Source organism: Poecilia reticulata, chromosome 1 (genome assembly GCF_904066995.2).
Source record: "Poecilia reticulata chromosome 1, P_reticulata-male-v2, whole genome shotgun sequence".
NCBI classification, from domain to species: Eukaryota; Metazoa; Chordata; class Actinopteri; order Cyprinodontiformes; family Poeciliidae; genus Poecilia; species Poecilia reticulata.
The window spans coordinates 4,574,580-4,596,443 of record NC_088830.1 but is presented as its reverse complement, the minus strand read 5'-3'; the positions used below and the strand labels follow the sequence as shown (position 1 = coordinate 4,596,443).

The 21,864-nt window shown below is 39.2% G+C and overlaps 2 protein-coding genes across 7 annotated transcripts in view; one reads left to right on the top strand and one right to left on the bottom strand.

The window, feature by feature from the left end:
• Positions 1-2,749: 2,749 nt before the first annotated feature.
• tma16 (translation machinery associated 16 homolog) lies at positions 2,750-6,581 on the top strand. 2 transcript variants are annotated; one of them, XM_081615405.1, is made up of 7 exons: positions 2,750-2,898; positions 2,992-3,095; positions 3,179-3,216; positions 3,328-3,412; positions 3,824-3,972; positions 4,073-4,115; positions 4,281-5,650. In XM_081615405.1, exons 1-7 carry the CDS (start codon positions 2,821-2,823, stop codon positions 4,378-4,380), a joined length of 597 nt encoding a protein of 198 aa, XP_081471531.1. In that variant the 5' UTR covers positions 2,750-2,820; the 3' UTR covers positions 4,381-5,650. The 2 variants fall into 2 exon arrangements, with proteins under 2 accessions (XP_081471531.1, XP_008397980.1); XM_008399758.2 differs by lacking the exon at positions 4,281-5,650 and adding an exon at positions 5,680-6,581 and having other exon boundaries at positions 2,787-2,898.
• The window catches only part of marchf1 (uncharacterized), a 30,927-nt gene continuing 15,046 nt past the window's right edge, over positions 5,984-21,864 (bottom strand). For 4 of the 5 annotated variants that reach the window (XM_008399352.3, XM_081615066.1, XM_008399521.3 and 1 more), the window contains exons 2-8: positions 20,843-20,893; positions 18,518-18,573; positions 15,594-16,409; positions 14,594-14,774; positions 13,055-13,199; positions 8,484-8,528; positions 5,984-8,388 (exon numbers count right to left, since the gene is read on the bottom strand). In XM_008399352.3, coding sequence (XP_008397574.1) covers positions 8,069-8,388; positions 8,484-8,528; positions 13,055-13,199; positions 14,594-14,774; positions 15,594-16,409; positions 18,518-18,573; positions 20,843-20,893 — 1,614 coding nt within the window. In that variant the 3' untranslated portion in view covers positions 5,984-8,068. The remainder of the gene's footprint in view (positions 8,389-8,483; positions 8,529-13,054; positions 13,200-14,593; positions 14,775-15,593; positions 16,410-18,517; positions 18,574-20,842; positions 20,894-21,864) is intronic. The other variant, XM_081615109.1, reaches the window with a different exon arrangement.

Sequence of the window (21,864 nt, the reverse complement as noted above, 5' to 3'; positions counted from 1 at the left end):
ATAACTGGCCCTGTTCTCCAATTTTTTTTAATTGTCTCAAACCAAACGTGTCAGAAGATTATCAGTTTTCTACGTTTTTATATTCAGGCAGGTTCAAAGGAAATCGTTTTTGTTCTAAATGTTTTAGTTTAGTAATGTCCCTCTCTATTAATTTCCTAGGAAACTGAGCGATGAGGCGACAGTAGCTCTTCCTCATCCAGCTGAGCGACTGCAGTAAATGCATGTGAAACTTTGAGCTCATAGATGTGAAAATGTGGGCTAGCGAAGCAACACAAGACAGATGAGAAATGTTCAACTTTAATTGTTGTCTAAAATATGATTGCTTCTTTTCTGTGTTGTTTCAAGTCAGACTTTGTGTGATTTTGAAAAGGGAGAAGAGGACATTTTCTTTTTTTAAAAAACATTTGTGCTATTGTGATACTGGAAATTTGTACTCATAGTTACTGTAACCCATCAAGCTGTGTGTGTGTGTGTGTGTGTGTGTGTGTGTGTGTGTGTGTGTGTGTGTGTGTGTGTGTGTGTGTGTGTGTGTGTGTGTGTGCGTGTGCGCGCGTGTGTGTCTGGGCACTCACCCACACAGTACGTTTTGAGCACCACATGACCTCATGCAAGCCCACAGCGTGATTCCTATTAAGCCTTATCAGATGCTGGCAGATAAAGTTGAAGACATTTGATCAAACTTTGCATTTGTCACACAGACTGCTGGTTGCAAATGGCCAAAAGATCCAAAGGCAAAGGTTTTTTTGTTTTTTTTTCTCGCTTGTTTTGTGTTAGATGTCAGCACAGCATTGGTTCACCGCTTGAGTTAAAGCCTTCTTATGCCAGAATAATTGGTTGATTTAGTAGAGTTGAGTGAGTTAACAAACCTGGAAGAAAAACTTATCAACTTTTACTACTTTTGGCTATCTATTGAAATGTATGTTAATTGCAATCCAACAAACTGTTGAGAGAAGCTTGAGGAAGAAATCCCTTATACTGACCAACTGTAACTTTTTAATATATTTTAGGAATTCAAAAATGTAAATGTAAAATATGTTCTTGCCACATTTTCTGACATTTAGCAAACAGAAATAAATTTGGCAATTCTAGCTAAACTAAAACAAGAAAGGTTTGGTCTAACCTAACTTCAAACAGTGAGAAAGAAAAAATGTGTTTGCATCTTTTTATACAGACACATGGTATGTGTCTGTATAAAAATACATATATGTAAATATCTGGTTTTAACTAGATCTACGTCTTGCAGAAAACCCCCCCAAAATATTCTAAATTTACTGTTGGTTCTTTTTTTCTAGACAAACTTTCAAGTGCTGATAGTGAACTAAAGTGAACTGAAACGAGGTTTGACTCGTTGAAATTTGAATCTTGTCCTCAGCCTGCAGGGCCTGGCAGTGAATGTTAAACTGGGATGAAAGATTTTACAGCAAATTGCTTCTTAACAGATTTATTTTAAGAACTCTGACGCCATTTTCTCTCTTTTCCAGTAAGCATGCAGGAGGAGTCTGACTTGTCTAAACTGGTCTCTAGGAAAAAGTGGGAGCTTGACTGATGTACATTTTTATTTAAATCAATATGTTTTGTTTTTCAACAAGCTCTTTTTTGATTTGCCAATTTTAGAATATGTAACAATTCTGACCTGGGAGTGAATTGGATGTTGGACACTGAACACTGACAATTACACACATGAGATAAAGCAAAGAACCAGTCAGCGTAGGTCCGTAACAGGGTTCCAGATGTTTGCTTTAAAAAGGAAAGATGTAGAATTTCCTAAGTTTTTGAGTCATCTTTTCTATTTTATTGCTCAAAAAACATTTTTATACCAACAGAAAACATTTTAACTATTTAACCAAGGTTAGTAGGCCATGCCCACTTTTGAGTAAAAACTTTCTGGATATTTTTGATGTTCCACTTTCTATACATTTTAAGATGAAAGCAAAACATTCATGTTCAAATCCATTGAAAATGGTCTTAATTGCTCATTGAAAAATAATTTAATCCCAACAAATGACAAAGAACCTCTCCATCTCCATCATTTTTGTCTAATGACTTACTGAAAAGAAGCACCAGCCTTCCTCACAACTTTGTGGGATGATACTATAATGTTGCCAAGTACTAAATGTTTTCCCTCTCTTGCTATTAACTTTCACTTTTCATTAACATAGAAAACATACCTGGTTCATCCGTTTCTTATTTGTGTTTCTGCTCATCTTCTCAACCCGCAGTCGGTGTTGGCAGATGGCTGCTCATTCAGTGCCAGGTCCTGGTTCTGCTGGAGGTTTCTTCTTGTTAAAGATTTTCCTCACAGCTGTCGCTATGCGCTCTTCTAATGCAAACAGTTCGGCTTCCCTAAATAGAAACATTTTAGCTAATTTAAATAGTAAATCAAACTTGATGCACTGTTTGACAATTCAACTGGAATGTCTGTATGATCGTGCTGAACTGAATTAAATTGAATTATTTTCATGGTTATTTTTTATCTCTGTCATCCATTTACAATTTATCTACTACATCTCCTACTAAATACAGGAAAGAGATTATATACCAAATTCCTAAAATAATGAATCAATGAATAAACGCTTTGTACTCAGTGAATTATACAGCATGTCCACTCTGCTGTAAAACTGAAACTGTTATTTTTGAGTTAGTGTTTAATTAACAAAATGTGTTTTTAAGAAGATGACCAGGTTTGTATTGTGGCTGTGCTGCTGTGTTAAGAGTTTTTCGTAGTCGAAAGATACGGTTCTTTAAGTTTAGTTGAACCAAGTGATCCGGAACTCAAGAACAAAATCACAGCAAGCGGATTTTCTTCCGGGACGTATTTCAATGAAGGACCATTTCCGTTTCCTGTTCAGTTGTCAACACAAGCACAAGCTCCACGCGCATACTCTTGAGAGCAAGATGGTAAGGCAGCATGAGTCTGCCGTGTGTTGACAGCAGCCGCGGTTAGAAAGACGGAGAACTGATGTTTGGTTTGGTTGTTTCTGTGTTCCTCAGCCGAAGGCCCAGAAGAGCAAAGCTGCAGACAAAGTCGTCCATCCGTTCAGCAGGAAAGCTGCTTACCTGAACCGGGAGGAGGTCCGCCTGAAGCGGAAGGAGAGGTCAGTCCATGAGAACCAGAACCAGCGCTGCTCCCGGCTGTTTGGACCGCTTTAGGCTAATTGTCGATTCTTTAATGTTACAGGATGAAGAGTGAAAAAGCAACACGCCTGAGCAACATAGGCGAGTTTGTGGTTCTATTTATAATAAAAAATAACTGGTAATAGTAATAATCATTGTTGTTATGAAGTTAGAGGCTTGTAAGCTCATGGTTCTGCTTGTTATAAATCACAGGTGAGAAGCTGCTGTGGTTTCAGAGTCAACTGGATCCAAACAAGACGAACTACACCAAAAGAGAGGCCTGTGAGGTTGTTGAAAGGTACCAGACCCGTTTCTGCTGGCTCTTCCCAGACGTTTAATTCAATTCAGAAACACTTAATTGATCCCAAAGGGAAATTAAATGTTGTTGTAACTCATTCATTCCAAATTCTTCAAAGACTTAATTGTAGATGGTTATTAACAGATATTGTGTGTCTATTGCGAGATAGTTATTGATTTCTTGTCCAACCATTTATAACTGATATATCTGGATAATTAGTTCAAGACTTTGGAGAACCTTCCATGATTTAAATGTGTCCAAGTTCGAAGGATTTCTATGATCTCTGAATGTTGAGCTTAAATCAGAGCAGCAGAACCAACGTTACCAGCACTGCCTGAGTTCATCAGTTCTGCTTTCCTCTTGTCCCTCAGCTGTTATTATTAGGACTGATTGTTTGTCTGGAATGTTCAGGTACCTCCACAGATTCGACTCGGAGCTCGAGCAGATCGAGTTGGTGAACGGGATCAAGGGTCGTCAGGGTCGTCTCCACGGCGCCAGAGAAGCGGCCATCAAACAGAGCGTAGAGCGAGAGCGGGCGCAGTTTGAGGGCACTGGGTTGGGTGAGTCACTGCCGGAAACACAAAGCAGCTGTGCACATTGATATTTCCAGTCAGATTCCATCTTTCCCTGTTGTTTTTATTTTGTTTGTTTGTTTTTCAGAGATCCCAGACATCATCAACACCAAGCATCTGAAATCATTCAGGTCAGATTTTGAGACACACTAATTAGACCTAACTGATCCATTCCAAGTCCAGTTTTGATTTGGGGGATCATAATGAAACACGCAGTCATGTCCTAGACCAGTGTTTCTCAACTCTGGTCCTCACCACCCCCCTGCTCTGCATGTTTTGTTGTGCCTCTATTGCAGAACAGCCGATTCAAATGATTGCATGACCATCGAGTACTGCAGAAGCCTGTTAATCACCCAGAGATACAAGTCAGGTGTGTGGCCGAAGGGAAACACCTAAAACATGCAGGAAGGGGGGCGGTGAGAACCAGGGTTGAGAAACACTGTCCTAGACTCAACCCATCTGACCCAAACTCGTACCATCACAAAAGAGGACATTGATCAGGTACAACCTGAGCTACCACAAACTGTCCACAATGAAACAAGCTTAATATCAGAGGGTGTCACCCAAAAAACAAATAACTCCTGCTAAATAAATACATTCAAGCTGCAACTGTTCACATCGGCAAGCCAAATGTCTGCTGGTGAGAAGTTTTACAGTCAGATGAGGAAAATATCAACCTTTTGGCCTCAATAGCTGCATTTTCATCGACCATTTAATTGCACAATTTGACATTTCGAAAATAAATTTGCGTAATAGAAATACGGATACGGCAATTTTGAAAAGATGTTTGTCACTGAAGCTTTGGTGCTAGGAGGTGGGTTTCTTTTTTTGGGGGGCTGTATTGAAATTTGTTTCTCGCAAAACTGTAGTGGAAACACTTTTTTTGTGTCACATGATCAACAATCAGATGTTGCCACTGGCGTTAACACTGAAGAAGACGACAGGAAGTAGTTGGAGGATGATGGCGTGGCACGATTTATAATGACTCATCACGTAAAGAAATGTATCCACGTGTCATTTTAATTATGTTTGTTCAATGGAAACACCATAATTGCGATTTTTTTTTCGACATTAGCGGGATATTGACAAAGCTTTGCGCACATTTGTAATGGAAATGCAGCTGGTGACCAGATGAATATTTGGAGATATGACATTTTGAATTTCAACCTGTCACGATGATAAATTTTACTGGACGATAAATCGCCTCAATAATTCTTGCAATTAACGATGGCACTGTTTTGAGACCAAATTCGAGTGACGTATTGATAAAGGTATAATTGTTTACCTTCTCGAAGACCAATAAACTTTAATTTTGTAAAGAGCACTTAGCACTGGAACTGGATATTTTAAATGTTCAAAATAAAACCATAAACAATAAATAAAACGGGGGAAAAAAAACACTTGGAGTTCAGTGAATATTCTATATACTGACTATTCTACCTAATGTATTATCTATTTATATTGATAATTTGTCTATTGAAATATATATTGGTTTATTGTCCAGCCCTAAGTGTATATATTCAAGGCTTAATGTGTAATTTTGCTTAATCCATATAATCTGATAAAATTCACAACCTTTGTTCCTAGTAACGGCATGCTTTAAAAAAAATAAAGTACAAAACATGTTGAAAATACAGAGATTTTTTTATAACATGTTTCTCAGGTATAGAATTTTTTTATTTTTATTTTCTTCAGAGATTGGACTGGAGATCTGAAGAAACTTCCAAACATAAAAATGCGAAAAGTTTCAAGCAAAGTTTTGGACACAAAGACTGAGATGGAGGAAAAAGAGGAGGTGCAGCATGATGATGATGATGATGATGATGAAGATGAAGAGGAGGCACTGGATGACAACATGGAGATGCCCGAGTATCACTAACACTCACCTCAGTCTGACTGGATCACGCTGCTCTGCCACGACTGTCCACAAGATGGTGCTAGATCTTCAGATTCAGCCACCCAAACCTTTTCCGTTTGATGATTCAATAACAGCAGCAGCTTTTTTTATGTTCTACATTCACCGTTTATTGCACAGACAAAAAAAAAGAAAAGGTTTTGCATGTAACCCACAGCGTCTCCAATCAGACCTATGAACGGACTGTGGATTGAAGACATAAATACGCTCTGACCCCTGAACTGTAACCTGTGACACTGGAAATCACATCTGTAGAAAATTTGAGAAAATTAAACATTCATCCCTTTTTAAGGTTTAGACAGACACGGCTGCAGTCTAACGAAAAAACACCAACAGATGGCAACTGTAAAACCTCTAATCATTGACATTGAAATCACTGACCTGCAGAGTAAGAACCACAAACAAACAACGACAAAACTGTCCTAATACATTTTCAAAGGTCACATATTTAGATCCACACTGGAATTAAGACTAAATGCTTTAATAATTACAAGTCTTTGGTGTCTGAAGACCTGATTGTCCCAGAGTGTTTGAAGTCGCCCAGTGGACAGAGTCTCATATGAACTGCTCTGTGGAGCTCTGGGTTTTATTTAGTAGTGTCAGATAAAAGGGAGGATGAATCAAAACTCATCCAGAACTTTATTTTGTATTTGTATATCAAATAAAATTCTGTTAAATTGAAGGAATTTTGTTGCTGTAATGACAGAATGTTAAATATCTGCAAAAGTCCTGATTTTCTACATCTCCACAGCTCTTCACACACTGATGGTGGGGAGCTAGCTTGTAGCCACTGCTACCCTGGGGCAGTTTGGCAGAAGGGATTTTTAGGGGCATGAATACTTCTGCAATGTAGACAAAACCAGTTAGTGGGTCTGATCGTGTAAATGTGACGTTTAGAGGTTTCTAATAGTGCAGGCTGAGAGGATTTCAACTAATGTACGTCATTGTCTGCTGGATATTTCGACATATAAGTGTTTCATATCAGTCTATTGATAATTACTGATTACTTTTTTGTTTTATATATCTAAAATCCTGCCAAACTGGTGGCGTGACCGTTCCTGTTTTATCCAGTTTTCTCTCCATGCTGTTTTTTATTTTTAAGAATTTATTGGGCACTGTGGCAAAAACTGACACTGCTGCTGCTCAAGTTACTGAACAGGTTGTTGCTAGGTAACCAATGAGTGAGTGAATCAGTTGACGCCACTAGCCTTCAGTCTGGGCTTTCTCCCAACGCTGAATTTCCTCCAGTAGATTTTCCACCAGGCCAATCAGAAACAAGGAGGAGTCCACAACGATGACGCTGATTTTCTGCACTGTTTTACCAATGGCAGCGTTGGAAGTGAACGAAGTCGATCACAGTGTGTTTTGGTCTCTCTTCCAAATATTGAATTACCATTAACAGCCATCTTGTTTAGCTCGGCACTTCTCTCTTTGCAGTGGAGGACGATTGTTTACAGTGAAGACAATTTTCAATTTAAAACTTCACCTGAGTCCATGCCTCCAGGAAGCAATTGTTTCTCAACAGCTGAGAATCTAGAGTCTCTGTACGAAGCAAACGATGTAGAACAAGGACCTGGTTGTTGCCTGGCCACCTGATGCCAGCAACTTTGCTTTGCTAGCCTTGAGCGGCTAAACCTTTGCCTACATCTTCCAGAATGCTGTGCAGTTCAGTGAATATTCTCAATATTGAATTTTCTAACAGCTGCATTATCCATTGATATTGATCATGTGTTTATGGTGTTATATATTGTCCGGTATATGTGGGATGTGTGAAGCTTTATATTTGAACTCAGATTTCAGTTTGCTAGATGTATTTGAAGCACTCTGGTTGAACCCATCCTCAGGAGTTTTCAACTACATCATTTCTATCAGTGCAGGTTTAGAAAGTGCATACTATAACATGGCATCAGCAAGCCATTAGACCACGTCTTTCCTCTTCAGTCCCCTTCTTATTGTCTCTCTTTTCTTACCGACCTCTTGCGTTTTGTCCCTCCACATCATGCCAGCTGTCCTGGACGGGATCAGTACTTAGACTCATCTGCTGCATCTCAAAGACCAGTTATCTCTGCAGCTGAGTAGAATGTACCACCTGAGTCTTGAATCACGCCTTGCTCTCTCTCCTGCCTCTCTGAACAGAGCAGAGCGTGGTCCGGCACGCAGCAGGAGCGGTCAGACGGGGTTTGGGTCCGGCGCCACTGCAGCCTCCACGGACAAGTCCGAGTCCATGTCCTGAGCCGGAGCCAGAGCCGGAGCGACGGGAACCTCCACAGCTTCATGCTTCCCGTTGGACAGGGCGCCGGGCCGGGCCTGAGGAGGGTGGTGCAGGTTCTTCTCCGGGCAGTTCTGCACCGTGATGATGCGGTTGAAGGCCTTGAGGCGGCGCCACAGCTGCAGGTAGACTTTGCACTGGATGTACATGAAGATGAGGCCGCCCGTGAAGCCGATGGCCACTACTATCAGCTTGGTCCAGAAGGGCCACTCCAGTACACCTGAGGAGACAGAAAATCCCCCCAGTCCACAGTCAGCCGGGCTGCAAGGGGAGCGCTGGAGAACGGGGGGAGTGTGTGTACGCAGAGCTGCTTACCCTGAGCTGAATAGTACTTGAGAAGAGAAAATCTCCGTAACTCGTCTGCAATCAAGAGCGGGAGTAATTTCTCTGTTTGTCTGAAGCTATGATTGAAAGCTGCAGTATGCAACTTTCATAAAAATATATATGCATATGTATTATTTTTACATATTTGTTGAAACTGTCAATATGTTGTGACAGTATGGTGTGAGACATACATAAAATCAAGTTCCTCAGCTTTCTCCCAGTGCCAACTTGAAACAACTAATCAGAGCCCAGAAGTAGGTCTTATTGCTGCCAATCAAGCCTACATGCATGCTGCTCAATCTCCGTCTCTCCGTCTGCTGCCATATAGCTTCTCCCCACCAGCAGAGCCCATTGTGAATGCTAAGGCTAGTTAGCATGGCCACCGATTTAGCGGCAGGTTCATGAGGTGACTGACTGTGATAAGACCCTCCCCTTAGCTCTGATTGGTTGTTTTTGGTTGGAAATGCTGCATTCTTTTAGTTAGCAGTAGCAGCTCAGGGAGAAGGTGGAGAAGCTACATTTTTTCACAAATTATATCTTGTCTCATATTATACTGTGACATAGTGATAGTTTTACCATTTGTTTCTTTATAAAAGTTACATACTGTAGCTTTAAAGTCATTTTTAAATAGATAAGCTCTGTTTAATACACTGCATCTATGTTTTATGCATCTAAAATATGACGACAGCACACAACACTTCAACACAACAAAGTACTGGGAGTCTTGTTTTTGCTTTCAATGTGAAAAACAAGATGGAGTCAAACAGACTGAACTTCTGTGGTGTTACTTTCATCAACCTGGTACAGGATAGCCAAATTCAGAAAAGGCTGCGATAGAGAGGATCTAAAACTTAACCTTTTTGTTAACGTTTCCACAAACTGTTCTTCGTTTCTCAAAATAAAACTAAACGACACTCCCTGCCTGCTGAATTCATTTCAGTTGAATTCAGCAGGACTTCATCTGCTCCGATCCTGTGAAACAGTTGCAGTTCCTTTTAACAAATACCAGATGGTGCTGCGCAATATTTCTAGAAAGGACTGAACTGTGAACATTTCTGTGTTCACAGTTCCGAATGTTTTAACCCGTTTGGAGCCTAATTGGTCGAAAGATCTTAGACCAACATCAGTCCTCAACTCCTTCTGAACAGATATTTGCGGAGGTGTAACTTTATCAAACGTTTTCTCTAATCTACAAATGATCAAAAACAGCTACCCAAATCTTTTAACAGATGGTGCTAAAAGTTCTCTAACAACATCTGACAAGGTCTTGGCGTAATAATGTCTGGCTGATAATCAAGATTGAGTGCAACTAGTATTTTGTGCATAAAATGATTAATTCGACAGCACTTGTTAGATTGACCAATATTCTTGTAAAAGGAGAACATCAAAGGAATTCGAGGAAGACATAAAAAATAGAATTTTCCTCAGATTCTTCCAAGATAATCAGTTCAAACCGCTGTACTTAATAAAACTAATCAGTGTACCCCGGCAGGAAGAATATGTGAAAACCATTAAATAGAAATGGCTGGAACAACCGTATCGCTGGCAACAGTAGCTGCTTTTTCATTGATCATTTAATTGCACAGTTTGAGATTTTGAAAATACATTTGCTCAAGGGAAACACACTGATTTCGAAAAAAACTTGTTTTTCGTCAAAGGTTTTCATGAGGTGGTTTTCAGCTATATTGAAATCAGTTTATCTAGAAAAACTGCAATAGACACTTTATTTGTATCACACGAGTTAAATGATTAAAAACTGGATGTTGCCACTGGTGAAAACCACGAAGAAGATGACAGGAAGTATGAGGATGATGACACAGCATGTTTTAAATGACTTATTGTGTGAGCAAACCTATTCGCGTGTGACTTTAATTGCGTTTCCTATTTAATGGGAACACCACAATTGTGTCTTTTCGACATCAGCGGAAGATAGACAAAGTTTTGTGCATATTTGTAATGAGAAAGAAGCTAGTGAAGCTAGCCAGCTGGTTTGTGCTGCTCTTTCTCCTCCAGGAATGATTAAACAACAAAGTCCAAAACCACTAGAGTCATACGGAAACATCTAGAAGCTGAATGAGTGCCGACATGTTTGTGCTTTAACCCCCACACATCCTGAACGTCCTCATTGACGGACTCAAGCAGCACCTTGCGATGACTTGCAGCTGTTATTGACTTTTAAAAACTGGTTACAGGTTTGACCACATTAGTGGAAAACTCCTACACCCTTGACATAAGTGAAACCATCCTCTCGTCCTCAACTTTTCCTTCCACAGACAGGAGGAGAAATCTAACACCCCAACCAGTTTGAAAGCTGCTGCGTTCTCGCAGTCAGGTGGTTGGGAGTGTTTGTGGTTAATTTTAGTCAGTGAGGAAGTTAAAAGCTTTCTGTTGCCTTTCTGATTATCACGAAAGTCTGAATCTTGACTTTTGAGTTTATTTTTTCAACAGAACAGCAATTCTCCATCTCTTGCAGTTTCCCTTCATTTGGATTTTCAAACAATATATTTTTCCAAAATTATTATTCAATTTCAACTTTCTCACAAACCTTTAAGTAAATCAACAGGATTGAAATGAGCTCAGTTAATGCAATTTCATTTTCAAAATGTAACCGTTATTCTAATATCTAATTATTCTATACATCTTTCTGTGTTTGGCTGTAAGAAGGGTCTCATTTTGATTAAACAACAAAATGTCAGCTGCTTTTCAGGGTTAAGCACGCTTAAAAAGTTATTTTTTAAAAATTTCAGGCCTGGAAAAAAATGATTTAATTGAGTTTGAAACACACAGGAGGTTTCTTCTTTAACTATTCAGAAAATAGACAGAATTGACACCTGACCTTGTGAGAGACACAATCTGCCTTGAGGAAATCTCTTCTAAACTCTTGATGCATCCTAGAAAATTCTCAGTTTTTACACTTTTGTCCAGGTTGTACAGAATAATGTTTCAAAGGACCACCACCACAGGAGTTTCTCAGTACCAGTAAAAAACTGCTTTTATATAGTTAAAGAATGGATAGATGTGTCCAAACTTTACTGGCACTACAAACTAATCACCACAATCACAATTTTTACTAAATTAGAAAAAAAAGAGCAATGACTCATGAACAACATCTTTAAAGTCAGACAGGTGAAAAGATTGAAGGTGCCCTGTGATGTTTCCTCATGACGACAGTAAGTTATCCAAAAGTTCCCCCAACCTAAACTGACTTTAAACTGTACGTAAATAAATATGAAGAACAGAAGCAGAAAAGTAAATATTAAGAAGGACGTTAATCCACACACACAGCTGCGAAAACAACGGCACTCTCTTGTCAGCATTTAAATAAATCGACCTAAAACTATGATTGGCATAAATGAAGGTTAAAGGTCATGAAATCAATATATTTCATTTGTATAGCGCTTTTCTAAGTACTCAAAGACACTTAGTCATATTTTTACCTCATTTTAATTTCGAAGTTTAAGATAAATAATTGCACTTCAATGTCAAAATGCATATAAACATGTTTGGAGTATATTGATAGATACATTATTTAGGTTAGCTAGATCAGCCAATATCTAAATGCCTTGCTGCTGAAATATGCTATACAAATAAAATTTTATTTAATTTGATCTAGACTTTTTAAAAGTCAGTTTAAAAAGACTGAGACTTTTTAGACTCTCAGTCTTACGACTGAGAGTTTTTAGGGGCAAATTGTCAGTGGACAGATTTAGATATTTTAGAGCTGGGAGGGAGGACATAATGCATCATAATGCAGTCCTGAAAATTAACTTGTTAATGGAAACACGGCAATTTCAAGATAAAAATTTATTTTTTGATTTTTAAAAAAGTATTTTTGCTCTAAAAACAGTTTTTGAGCCATATCACATTTTCACAGCTGCATGTTTAAATTAGATCAGAAACTAACAAAAAATAAATAAATCTGGGTCAGAACATCTCCACATGAGCGACTCAGAGAAGAATTGCGTCTTTTCTTTATATTTTGCTTCTAAGGCACCAAACTTTCTCCTAATCAGTTTGAAGTTTGGCTGCCTTTTCACTGAGTTTTAGTTCAGTATCAATGGAAAATTAAGAAAATAGACAAGAGTGAAAAAAAGTAGACAACCTGAATCTTTCATGTATTTAATAAATAAACAGCTGATAAACGAGCTGAGAGATGAATTATCCTGCATTTGATCTGTACGACACATTTCATGAGCTAAAACTTTGCCTGGTTGATGCTTAAGGACGACCTTCAGAATGTCAAGTTGTGTAATCTTTACTATTTCTCAAAAATTAAACTCCAGAAAAGGAAACTGATTTATTTGCTTTTAGACTGCTGATGACAAAGTTCTTAACTAAACTTTCTCTTTGCCAAGAATGCCGACAGTTCAAGAGTTCATCCCTTGAATCTCGGAGGCGTTTGATATCTGGGTGGTTCCAAGACAACTATAAAGAAACGACTCCAAATATTTGTAGTGTTATTCATCTATTATTTTTGTATTTTTTTAAAATGAGGAATGTGAGGGAAACAGCACAGGGTCCTGCTGAGGGTTTGTGTTTCAGGCTGATGGGAGCGTACTGACCGTTCTTCCCCAGTCGGATCTCGTCCGTGGTTCTCTTGACCAGAATGTAGACAGACCACAACATACACACTATAGCTATGAAGTGAAACAAAACCGAACAGAAGATCTTCCTCCTCTCGCTCTTCGTCATGTGCAGCTTCTCCCACTGGAACACAGACAGACAAACAGACAGAGACACAGACAGAGACACAGACAGAGACACAGTGAGAGAGGTTCCACTTAGAACTAAAATATTAGATCAGTGATGTGATGGAGTGAAATACAAATACTTCATTACTGTACTTATGTACATTGTTTGTGTATCTGTATGCAGGTTTCATCGTGACTTTTCCTCCATTACATTTTACATTAAATATCAGTACTTTCTCTTCCACTATATTGTACTGCGTTACATTATTTGTAATGTAACGCAAAACATATTGTAGATGGGACCATATTGAGTGTTTTTTAATTGTTTATTAGTTTTAAAGTAAAAAGTGATTTATTCAAGTTAGCCGATTCAAAAAAAAAAAACAACAATAAATAAACCAAAAAACAAAAACAACTTCCCAGTCCAAGTTTTGAAATTGGTATCAAGAAATTTAAATATTGTCTGCTATAACATACTGTATTTCTGTGAATTGACAACAAACTGGAGGAGAAGTGTCAGTAGAAATGATTAAAACAAGTTTTACTTGAACCACATCGGTTTCCTTTGTTTTAAATAAAAACATTCAGATATAATCATTCTTCTTTCTTATTTAGCGTAATGGCATTTAACTCTGCAGGTCGTCCCTGAAATTATGATGCACAGAATCACAAATCCAAGTGTGAATTATATAACGAAGATTAAACACAATGAAAATATTCATTGTTCGTTAAAATGCAACAACACTCTTGATGTATTAAAGGAAAAATACATACAGCAGGCACTCTTAATGATTTAAAACGGTTGCATTACACTACAAAAACAAAATATTAAGTATTTTTGGTGTAGTTTCTAGAGTAAATAGCTCAATACACTTAGAATAAGACAAAACTAACTTACAAGTAATTTTTCAGAAAGACATAGGAGCTTGTTTTAAGTCCATAATTCTTTAACATTGGTGAGAAATGATCTGTTCTATTAGCAGATTATTTCACTTATAGCACAAGATTTTTCTTATGTTATAAGTAAAATAATCTGCCAAAGGAACCTGAACCTTTTCATCAATATTAAGGAATTACTGACTTAGAACAAGCTCTTAAATCTTGCTGAAAAGTTACTTAGAAGTTAGTTTCATTTTCTTTCAAATGTACTCAGATATTTGCACTAGAAACTAGAACTAGACCAAAAATACTTGGTAGGATTTTTGTGTTTGCAGTGCAGGAAATACATATAACAAGTACCACTACTTTCAATACTTCAGGTATTTTTAACAGCATGAACTCACTTACTTTTACTCAAGTAAAAAGCACATTTTTGTCCATTTATCTGTACTTTTACTTAAGCTCAGTGTTTGGGTATTCAGTGGTCAGAGCAGAGTTCCCAGGAGGCTCGGTGAGTGTGTTTGAGCTCACCTTGCTCAGAGGTTTGAGCTTGGTTTCCATGATGAAGTCGAACTTGCAGAGCTCACAGCATCGTGTGTCGGACGACTTGATCCACTGGTTGAGGCAGCCCTGGTGAACGAAGCTCAGGCTGCCGGTGCAGCGGCAGGGCGTGATCAGCGGACAGTCCTCATCTCCCTCACAGTGGCAGATCCTACGCAGAAACACACATTACACACACACACGCACACACACACACACACACACACACATCATGAAAGGGATCCACAAGGCCCTTCAAAAGTGTTCATGTCCCTGAACTGCTTCACATTTTGTCAACTTACAACAGATTGATGAAGTGTTTGATGAATAATGCATTTCTTTTTTTTTTTGACAGACCAACAAAAAATATGAAATAAAAGGCAAATGAAGCATGCTTTAACATTTTTAACCAATAAAAAGAAAAATGTCCACCAGCCGGTTGTTCTTTATGGAGGGTATCTTTTAAAAGGCAGCTTTCACAGCTTTGAACTTTGACTAGGACATTCTAGCGTATCAAAGCGTCATCTGAATCCATGGTGCTCTAGCTCTCCCTGATTGTCCAGCCTGAGGTTGAACATCTGACCCAGCATCAAGTCTTTTGTGGTTCATTTTGTCCAGACCTGCCCTATACTCAGCTCCTTCCATCACCATCAGCATGATGCTGCCACCACCTTGTTTCACTGGGGCTAGGGTATGTTCAGGGAGATGTGCAGCCTAGTTTTTTTTTTTTCCAATAAATCTCAGATGTGTAGATGAATATGAGCACAGTTTGAATAAATGTCTGTAGGTTTTGAGCTGTGGAGCTCTGCAGCTCCTCCAGAGCCACTGTTACTTTGTTACATAAAATAAAGCAGTTTTATGAGAACATCAGGAATGAAGGTGAATGATGTTGGGGGGGAGTGAATACTTTTAACAAGCAGCTGTTCAGTGTTTTTGTACAGCCGTCGGTGTGTCGGTCTGCCTCTAAGTCTCTTCCTGTTCACACACTAACCTGCAGACCTCCAGCTCAGAGTCGTCTGAACCGGGTCCGGCTGCGCCCCCGTGACCCTCCCCGGCCCCGCAGTGGTTCTGGGGGATTGGCACCGACATGTCCCCGTCTCCTGACCCCCTCTCCTGGTATCGCTTGGTGATCAGTTGCTCGCCGTCCTCTGCCAGCGAGGAGCTGTCTCTGGAGCTCCGGGACCGGCAGCTCTTCTTCTCCCCCTCTCTGCTTTGGGACCTTCGATTCTGGGAGACGGGGCTCTTCGCCGAGCCCCTGGTGCTGTGTCGCTTCTTGAGACCACCGCTGTCCTCCACCAGGGGCTGGTTCTCCTTCTCTTCGTCCGAGTTCACTGACTGCAGCTCCATGGCCTCCCCCTTGTCCTGCCCCGCTCTGCGGCCGCCTGCGGCGTCCCTCTCCCGGCTGCTGACGCTGCGGCGCCGCGCTCGTCGGGCTTTCTCTTTGCTCCAGCTGCGGGCTTCCCGCCAAGCCTCGTCTTCGGTGGAGGACTCGGACTGCGGCGCGCCGGAGCGCCTGAGGCGGGGAGGAAGCTCCTTGCGGTTTCTGACGGTGCGCTCCCGCTTCTCGCCCAGCTCACTGCGGTCGGAGCTGAGGCTGCGGTCACTCTGCTCCTGTTTGCCGCTCAGGTCCACGCAGTCGAAGGTAGAGCAGCTGCTCCTCTTACGGCGGTGCCGTCTCTTCTTCTTCTGGGCCTGGGCCGACGAGCTCAGGGCTGTGCTGGTGACCGTCATGGCAGAGGGATTGGGTTTGTGCTTGCTGGGTTTGCGGGACTCAGAAATATCATCTAAGCGGGTCGGCTGGCCAGAGCTAAGCACACAAACACACAGATGAAGATGGACATGAACAAACATGAAAATAGCAGATGGAACAGAAATGGGGGGGAAAGTTATGAATTGAATGTGCAAAAAAGAAAAAAAAAGCATGGCAAAGAGCACTGAAGGAAACAAGAAATAAAATATTCAGCAGATTTTGGGGAAATGAATGATTTTGATGTTGGCACTCGATAAAATGTTTTTTTTTTTACTGATTTCAAGTGGTTACTGTATGATGTTTTTATGATGTAAGGCACTTTGAACTGCCTTGTTGCTGAAATGTGCTAAACAAATACACTTGATTGACTGATGTGCATCTGTTGAATTTCTGCCTTAAATCAAAACAGAGGAAACCATATTTCTTGTGAATAATTAGAATGAAAATATTAGCAGCCTCTCCTCCTGCATGTTCGGATCGTTGCTGCCCTACAGTGCGTCAGAAACTTGTTGCCCCTTTAATTTTTTCTCATTTATCAAATTACAGCCACAAACCTCAATTCATTTCACTGGGATTTTATGTGACAAAGCAAAAGAGGAAGCAAGAGGAAGCAAAATAGAGGGTTATTACAAATAACTATCTGATGAGAAAAGAACAAAATAAAGACAAAACTAACTTGCAAGTAACTTTTCAGCAAAATATGACTTTGTTTTAAGTCAATAATTTCTTAATAGCGATTAAAACACTAGTTCCACAGGCAGATTATTTCACTTATTATATGGGGAAAATGTCTTGTTATAAGTTAAACAAATCTGCCAGTGGTGAAAAACTTGTCCTTTTTGAAAATATTAGGGAATTACTGACTTAAAACAAGCTCCTATTTCTTGCTGAAAATTTACTTGTACGTTAGTTTTGTCTTAATTTAAGTGTATTAAGACAAAACTATGATCTTTGCACCAGAACCCAGATCAAAATACTTGGTAAGATCTGCAGTGCACTGAACAGATTCTATGTACATCTTGAAGAAAAGCATCCCCACAGCATGATGCCGCCACCACCATGGATTACTTTGATGACGTTGTGTTGAGCCAAATGCTCTGTTGGAGCCTTGAGTTCTCAGTTTGAGGCTGGTTGTCCAACTAATGTTCAGATTTATACTGAGGTGAAATCAAACACACACGGATGTCCTATGTGATTGCTGAATTTTATGCAACTGAATGCAAGTCACATTTTTCAGCTTTCACTGTTTTTTTGCAAAACCTATTTTTCCTGCCGTTTCACATCCTTACACCGCTTTGTGTTGGTCTGTCACATGAAATCCAGCAAAAATATATCGAATGGAAAGGAAATGCTAAAAGATTTTAATAGCGCTGCAAAAAAAAAAAAAAAAAAAAAAACTGTAGATATAACAAGTGCAAGTCAGACAAAAAGAAAAAGTTGTACTATTCACTTATAACATCAAAAGTATAACCAATTCATTTATTTCTGGGTTCAAGCAGAAAAAATGAGCATCATGGATAAATAAGCATCTGAAAATGTTGATTTGGGGAGAAAACTTTATGCAACAAAACTTTATTGTAGGTATGGCAATACAAACCAAACCACTGAACGAGAAAAATTCAGTTTTATGTAAAAAAAAGAAAAAAAAGACATCTTTATTTATTCCATCCACCACCATTCTTCAAAGAAAATGTAAAAAAAAAAAAGATTGTTGCAAATAAAACCTGATGTTCCTGCAGAAATGTTTGTCTTCTGTTCTGATAGCTGATGACATGTTGTCACAGTCTTTCCATATTCACTTTTTGATAACAAATGCTAATATCCTGAGCTGTTCCTGGGCGGGATGCATATTGTTCCTTCGCTACACGTATCCAACAGCAGTAGAACTTACACGCTAAAACCCAGAAGGAGAATCTCTGATATGGATAGTGAATCATTATGAAGTGAGAAGAGGATGGGACATAAAGGTTCAAGCACACACACATTTCCTGTTTCCCCCAAAAGCACCACAAACTATCACCACAACAAGCTCTTGTTTTCCTTTTCCTCATTCCATACCGATCCCGACTCCATATTAAATAATAACTGCGTTTATTTGTGCATTTTCAGATGCAGAGCCCTTCCTTCCTCTGCAGTAGCACCAACCAGAGAGCCGTCCGTCTTACCTGCAGATGTCCTGAGCAGACGGGGTTGTTGATGCTCTTGAAGCTGTGTTGCTGACCTGAAAGGAATAAGAATAAAAATAAAGAATTTATTTTATGCTTATTTTCTTCTCCAACAACAGTCTGTCAGGTATTATCATTCTAAATTCATATTATCAATGCACCAAAAATATTATATTTATGATTATTTCATGACTTTACTACCACTCTTTTCATAACACTTATCCAAACTGGCTGGTTTCCAGGTACAGACCCAACCCTTAAGCATGCTCAACATTGTCACTTGTTAAGCATGGTGGTGGTAGCATCATGCTGAGGGTCTGGTTCTTTGACACAGAGAGGGTTTCAAAAAAAGGGAATGATGTCATAAAAAAAGTTAAGACTAAATTAAATGAAAACACAGATAAAAGCTGGCAAACAGTGAACTTCTGAAATGACTCCAATCTTAACTTATCATAAATTTGTGAGCTGTGCTTAAAAATCCAGGTCCAGTCCAGGAATCCAGTCAGTTTAAAGGGCCGGTACCGATTCTGACAGGAAGAGGGGTAACATGTATAGCCAGGGTGTTGCTGTTGGCAACAACATGCCTGAGGTCGCAGTGCATCGACCTCTTATGACTACGGGATTGTTTACGTATGTGGCCTGTGTGCATACTTGAGCCTGTGTGAATGAACTATAATTTAAGACTTGCTCAGTCTGTGCTTGTATTTAACATGTGACTGTTTTTTCACTCATTTTGTACCACATCATGACAAGATGCTTTTTGTCTTAGGCAGCAGAAAATGTTACAACCTAAAACCTCTTTCCAGCAGATAAAAATGTCTCTAAATAACAGGAATAATTAGATCTAAACCTGAAAGACTCACTGTTGCCATTTTAAAAGACTAGCAGAGTCTGACTCACTGGAAGAAAATTACAAAAGGATGGAGGAGGCGACTCGGTGTTCTTCAGCTGTTTTATATTTTATATAACACCTTTGGATTTGTGACATTGTGTCACAGAGATGTTAGTAGCTTCTTTCGAATTTGATATAAAAAATTAATTATTAAAGAACACAAAGTGTTTCCTTAGAGAGCCATTCAGCATAGTCTGCTGGAATATTAGCCGACGTCAGATGGTGCCTTGACACAGGCAGGTAGACATTAGTGATGGACCATCTGAATCCAGGCTTCGAAGCGTGTACCGAGTAAAAAGGGGGCGTGTCCAATGAAGCCCCGCTTCTAGGCTTGTGTCATCTTGCTGAAAACCACGTGACTGGCAACAAACTAGGCCTCGCATTGCCTGGGTCACGTGACTGCTTCATTTTGCGTGTCGGTTTCCAAAATAAAAGCGCTATGAGCCGTGCTGCATCATGGGTTGTTGTCCATTTGGTCGAGCATCAGGAGCATATTTGTCTTCAGTGGCCAAAAAAATGAACATTGACCAACATATTTGATGTGTATTGATGATGGTACTCATCAAAATGTAATGTTTGTTACTGCTTTTATCAATTATAGATTATGTTTTTTTTAAAGCTATATTTTTGTGATTTTATGATGTAAATCTCTTTGAACTGCATTGTTGCTGAAATGTGCTACACAAATAAACTTAAATGATTGTCGTCTGAAATGGAGCCAGCAAGAGGAAAATCTCTGACATCTGGGAATACTTTGAGATTATCCTCACAATAAAATTATTTTTAGATGACAATAATTAACCCTCCACCTCCCAATTTCTCACCTTCTGCAAAGTTCCACTATTATTTGTAGTCTGATTGGCAAAGATATATCAGTCTTTCACAGCAGAAACTGATTTAATCCTGTTGCAGAACTAAAATTCAACATGTAGCCAAATATAAGGGATCAGAGTCAATTAGAAATCCAAGAAAAAGTGAACATCCCAACAGGCACTGGACTCCGAAGACACTAAAACATCAAATGTCTTTATTGTCAAATCCGTCTATGACATAAAAGAAAACCCAACACATCCACTGACGTTCAACATAAACCAGGATTAGATTTGCTCCAAATAATTTTAATAATTAAAACATATGGCAATTACATATGGTTTCATTGATTCTCCTGTTAATAAATATTAGTTTGATGAAAACTTTGTGACAATATTGCATTTAGTAATTTTTGAAAGTATGATCCAACTGAGTGACAAGGCTGTTACAGTTTCACCAGCAGATGTCACTAGTGAGCAATGAATGAAGCATCGAGTAATGAATCTTTTTGCAAAGCAAAGGGCTGGAAAGCTTCATTGCTTCATGAGGCTTCATTTGCCCATCACTAGTAGACATTATGACGTCTTTAGCTGATAAGGTTTTATTATTTGCACATTTATTACCTTGGAAATGTTGCTGGACCGACTGCCAGAGCGCCCAGGAGCTTTCCTTCCCTGCAAAGAAGGCAAAGGTAACTCTGAGTCACTAGGAAACATAAAACAATATTGTTTCTCATAATGTTGCTGGCCCAGACGGAGCTTGACTCATACGGTTCCAGAATGGAAACAATTACCATCAATTCTAAACTATCCAGAGAATAAGTGATGTTTTCTACGGAAGCCGGGAAAGACTTTTTTCCCCCGTGGCTTATGTTAATTACCCATTTTTTAAAATAACGAGTTGATTTCCCAAATGTTTTTTTTTTCCAGATAAGTTAATTTCCAGATGGTTTTTCTCTATACAACGAGCAAACTTCCCATTGTCTCAAGATCTGTTAATTTTCCGACGGTTTTCTAGATATAACGGGTTGTTTTTCCTGTTTTAGTTTTCTTGAGATAGTGAATTAACCAGGCCTAAGTTCCAAATCTTCACCTGGAGATATATATATATATATACTGTACGAAGTTCTTTTAATGTCCTGTGAGTAAATATATTTGCCCATTTCTCCACAACAACAGGAACTTTTCAATTTACCGTCTACAATCTAAAACAGTCTATTAAAAAGATTGTTTCATCGAATTAAACTAAAGAAAACATGCTAACTGCAACGGCGGGAGTCAAATTACCGTAATAACCCAATATTTGCTGGAAAGCGCCAGGTCTCCCCTTTCAGAAACCGTTGGAATTTTTCAGACAGCGCAAAGTGTCTGAAAAACGCTTTGGCTTGGAAAAACAAACACACACACACACACACCCCAATGAGCAAAAGATGAATGGTGTGTGTGTTAAATGTAATTTCATCCGTCTGCCGTTGTGCCAGGCATTTGAAGGATAACTCGTCATCAGAAAAAAATATGCGGAGTCATCCGCTCTGGGCTTCATGCCTGTAAGCATATTAATTGCAAACCAGAAGACGAAACTCCACCTGATTTTATCACCAAAACAAACTTTAACCTTGAACACCAGTTTGATTAGAAGCATGAAA

Coding starts and splice junctions, on each gene's coding strand:
- tma16 (XM_008399758.2), top strand. CDS start 2,821: ATGAAGGACCATTTCCGTTTCCTGTTCAGTTGTCAACACAAGCACAAG. Junction 2,899..2,991: donor ATACTCTTGAGAGCAAGATG/GTAAGGCAGCAT, acceptor TGTGTTCCTCAG/CCGAAGGCCCAGAAGAGCAA. Junction 3,973..4,072: donor GTTTGAGGGCACTGGGTTGG/GTGAGTCACTGC, acceptor TTTGTTTTTCAG/AGATCCCAGACATCATCAAC.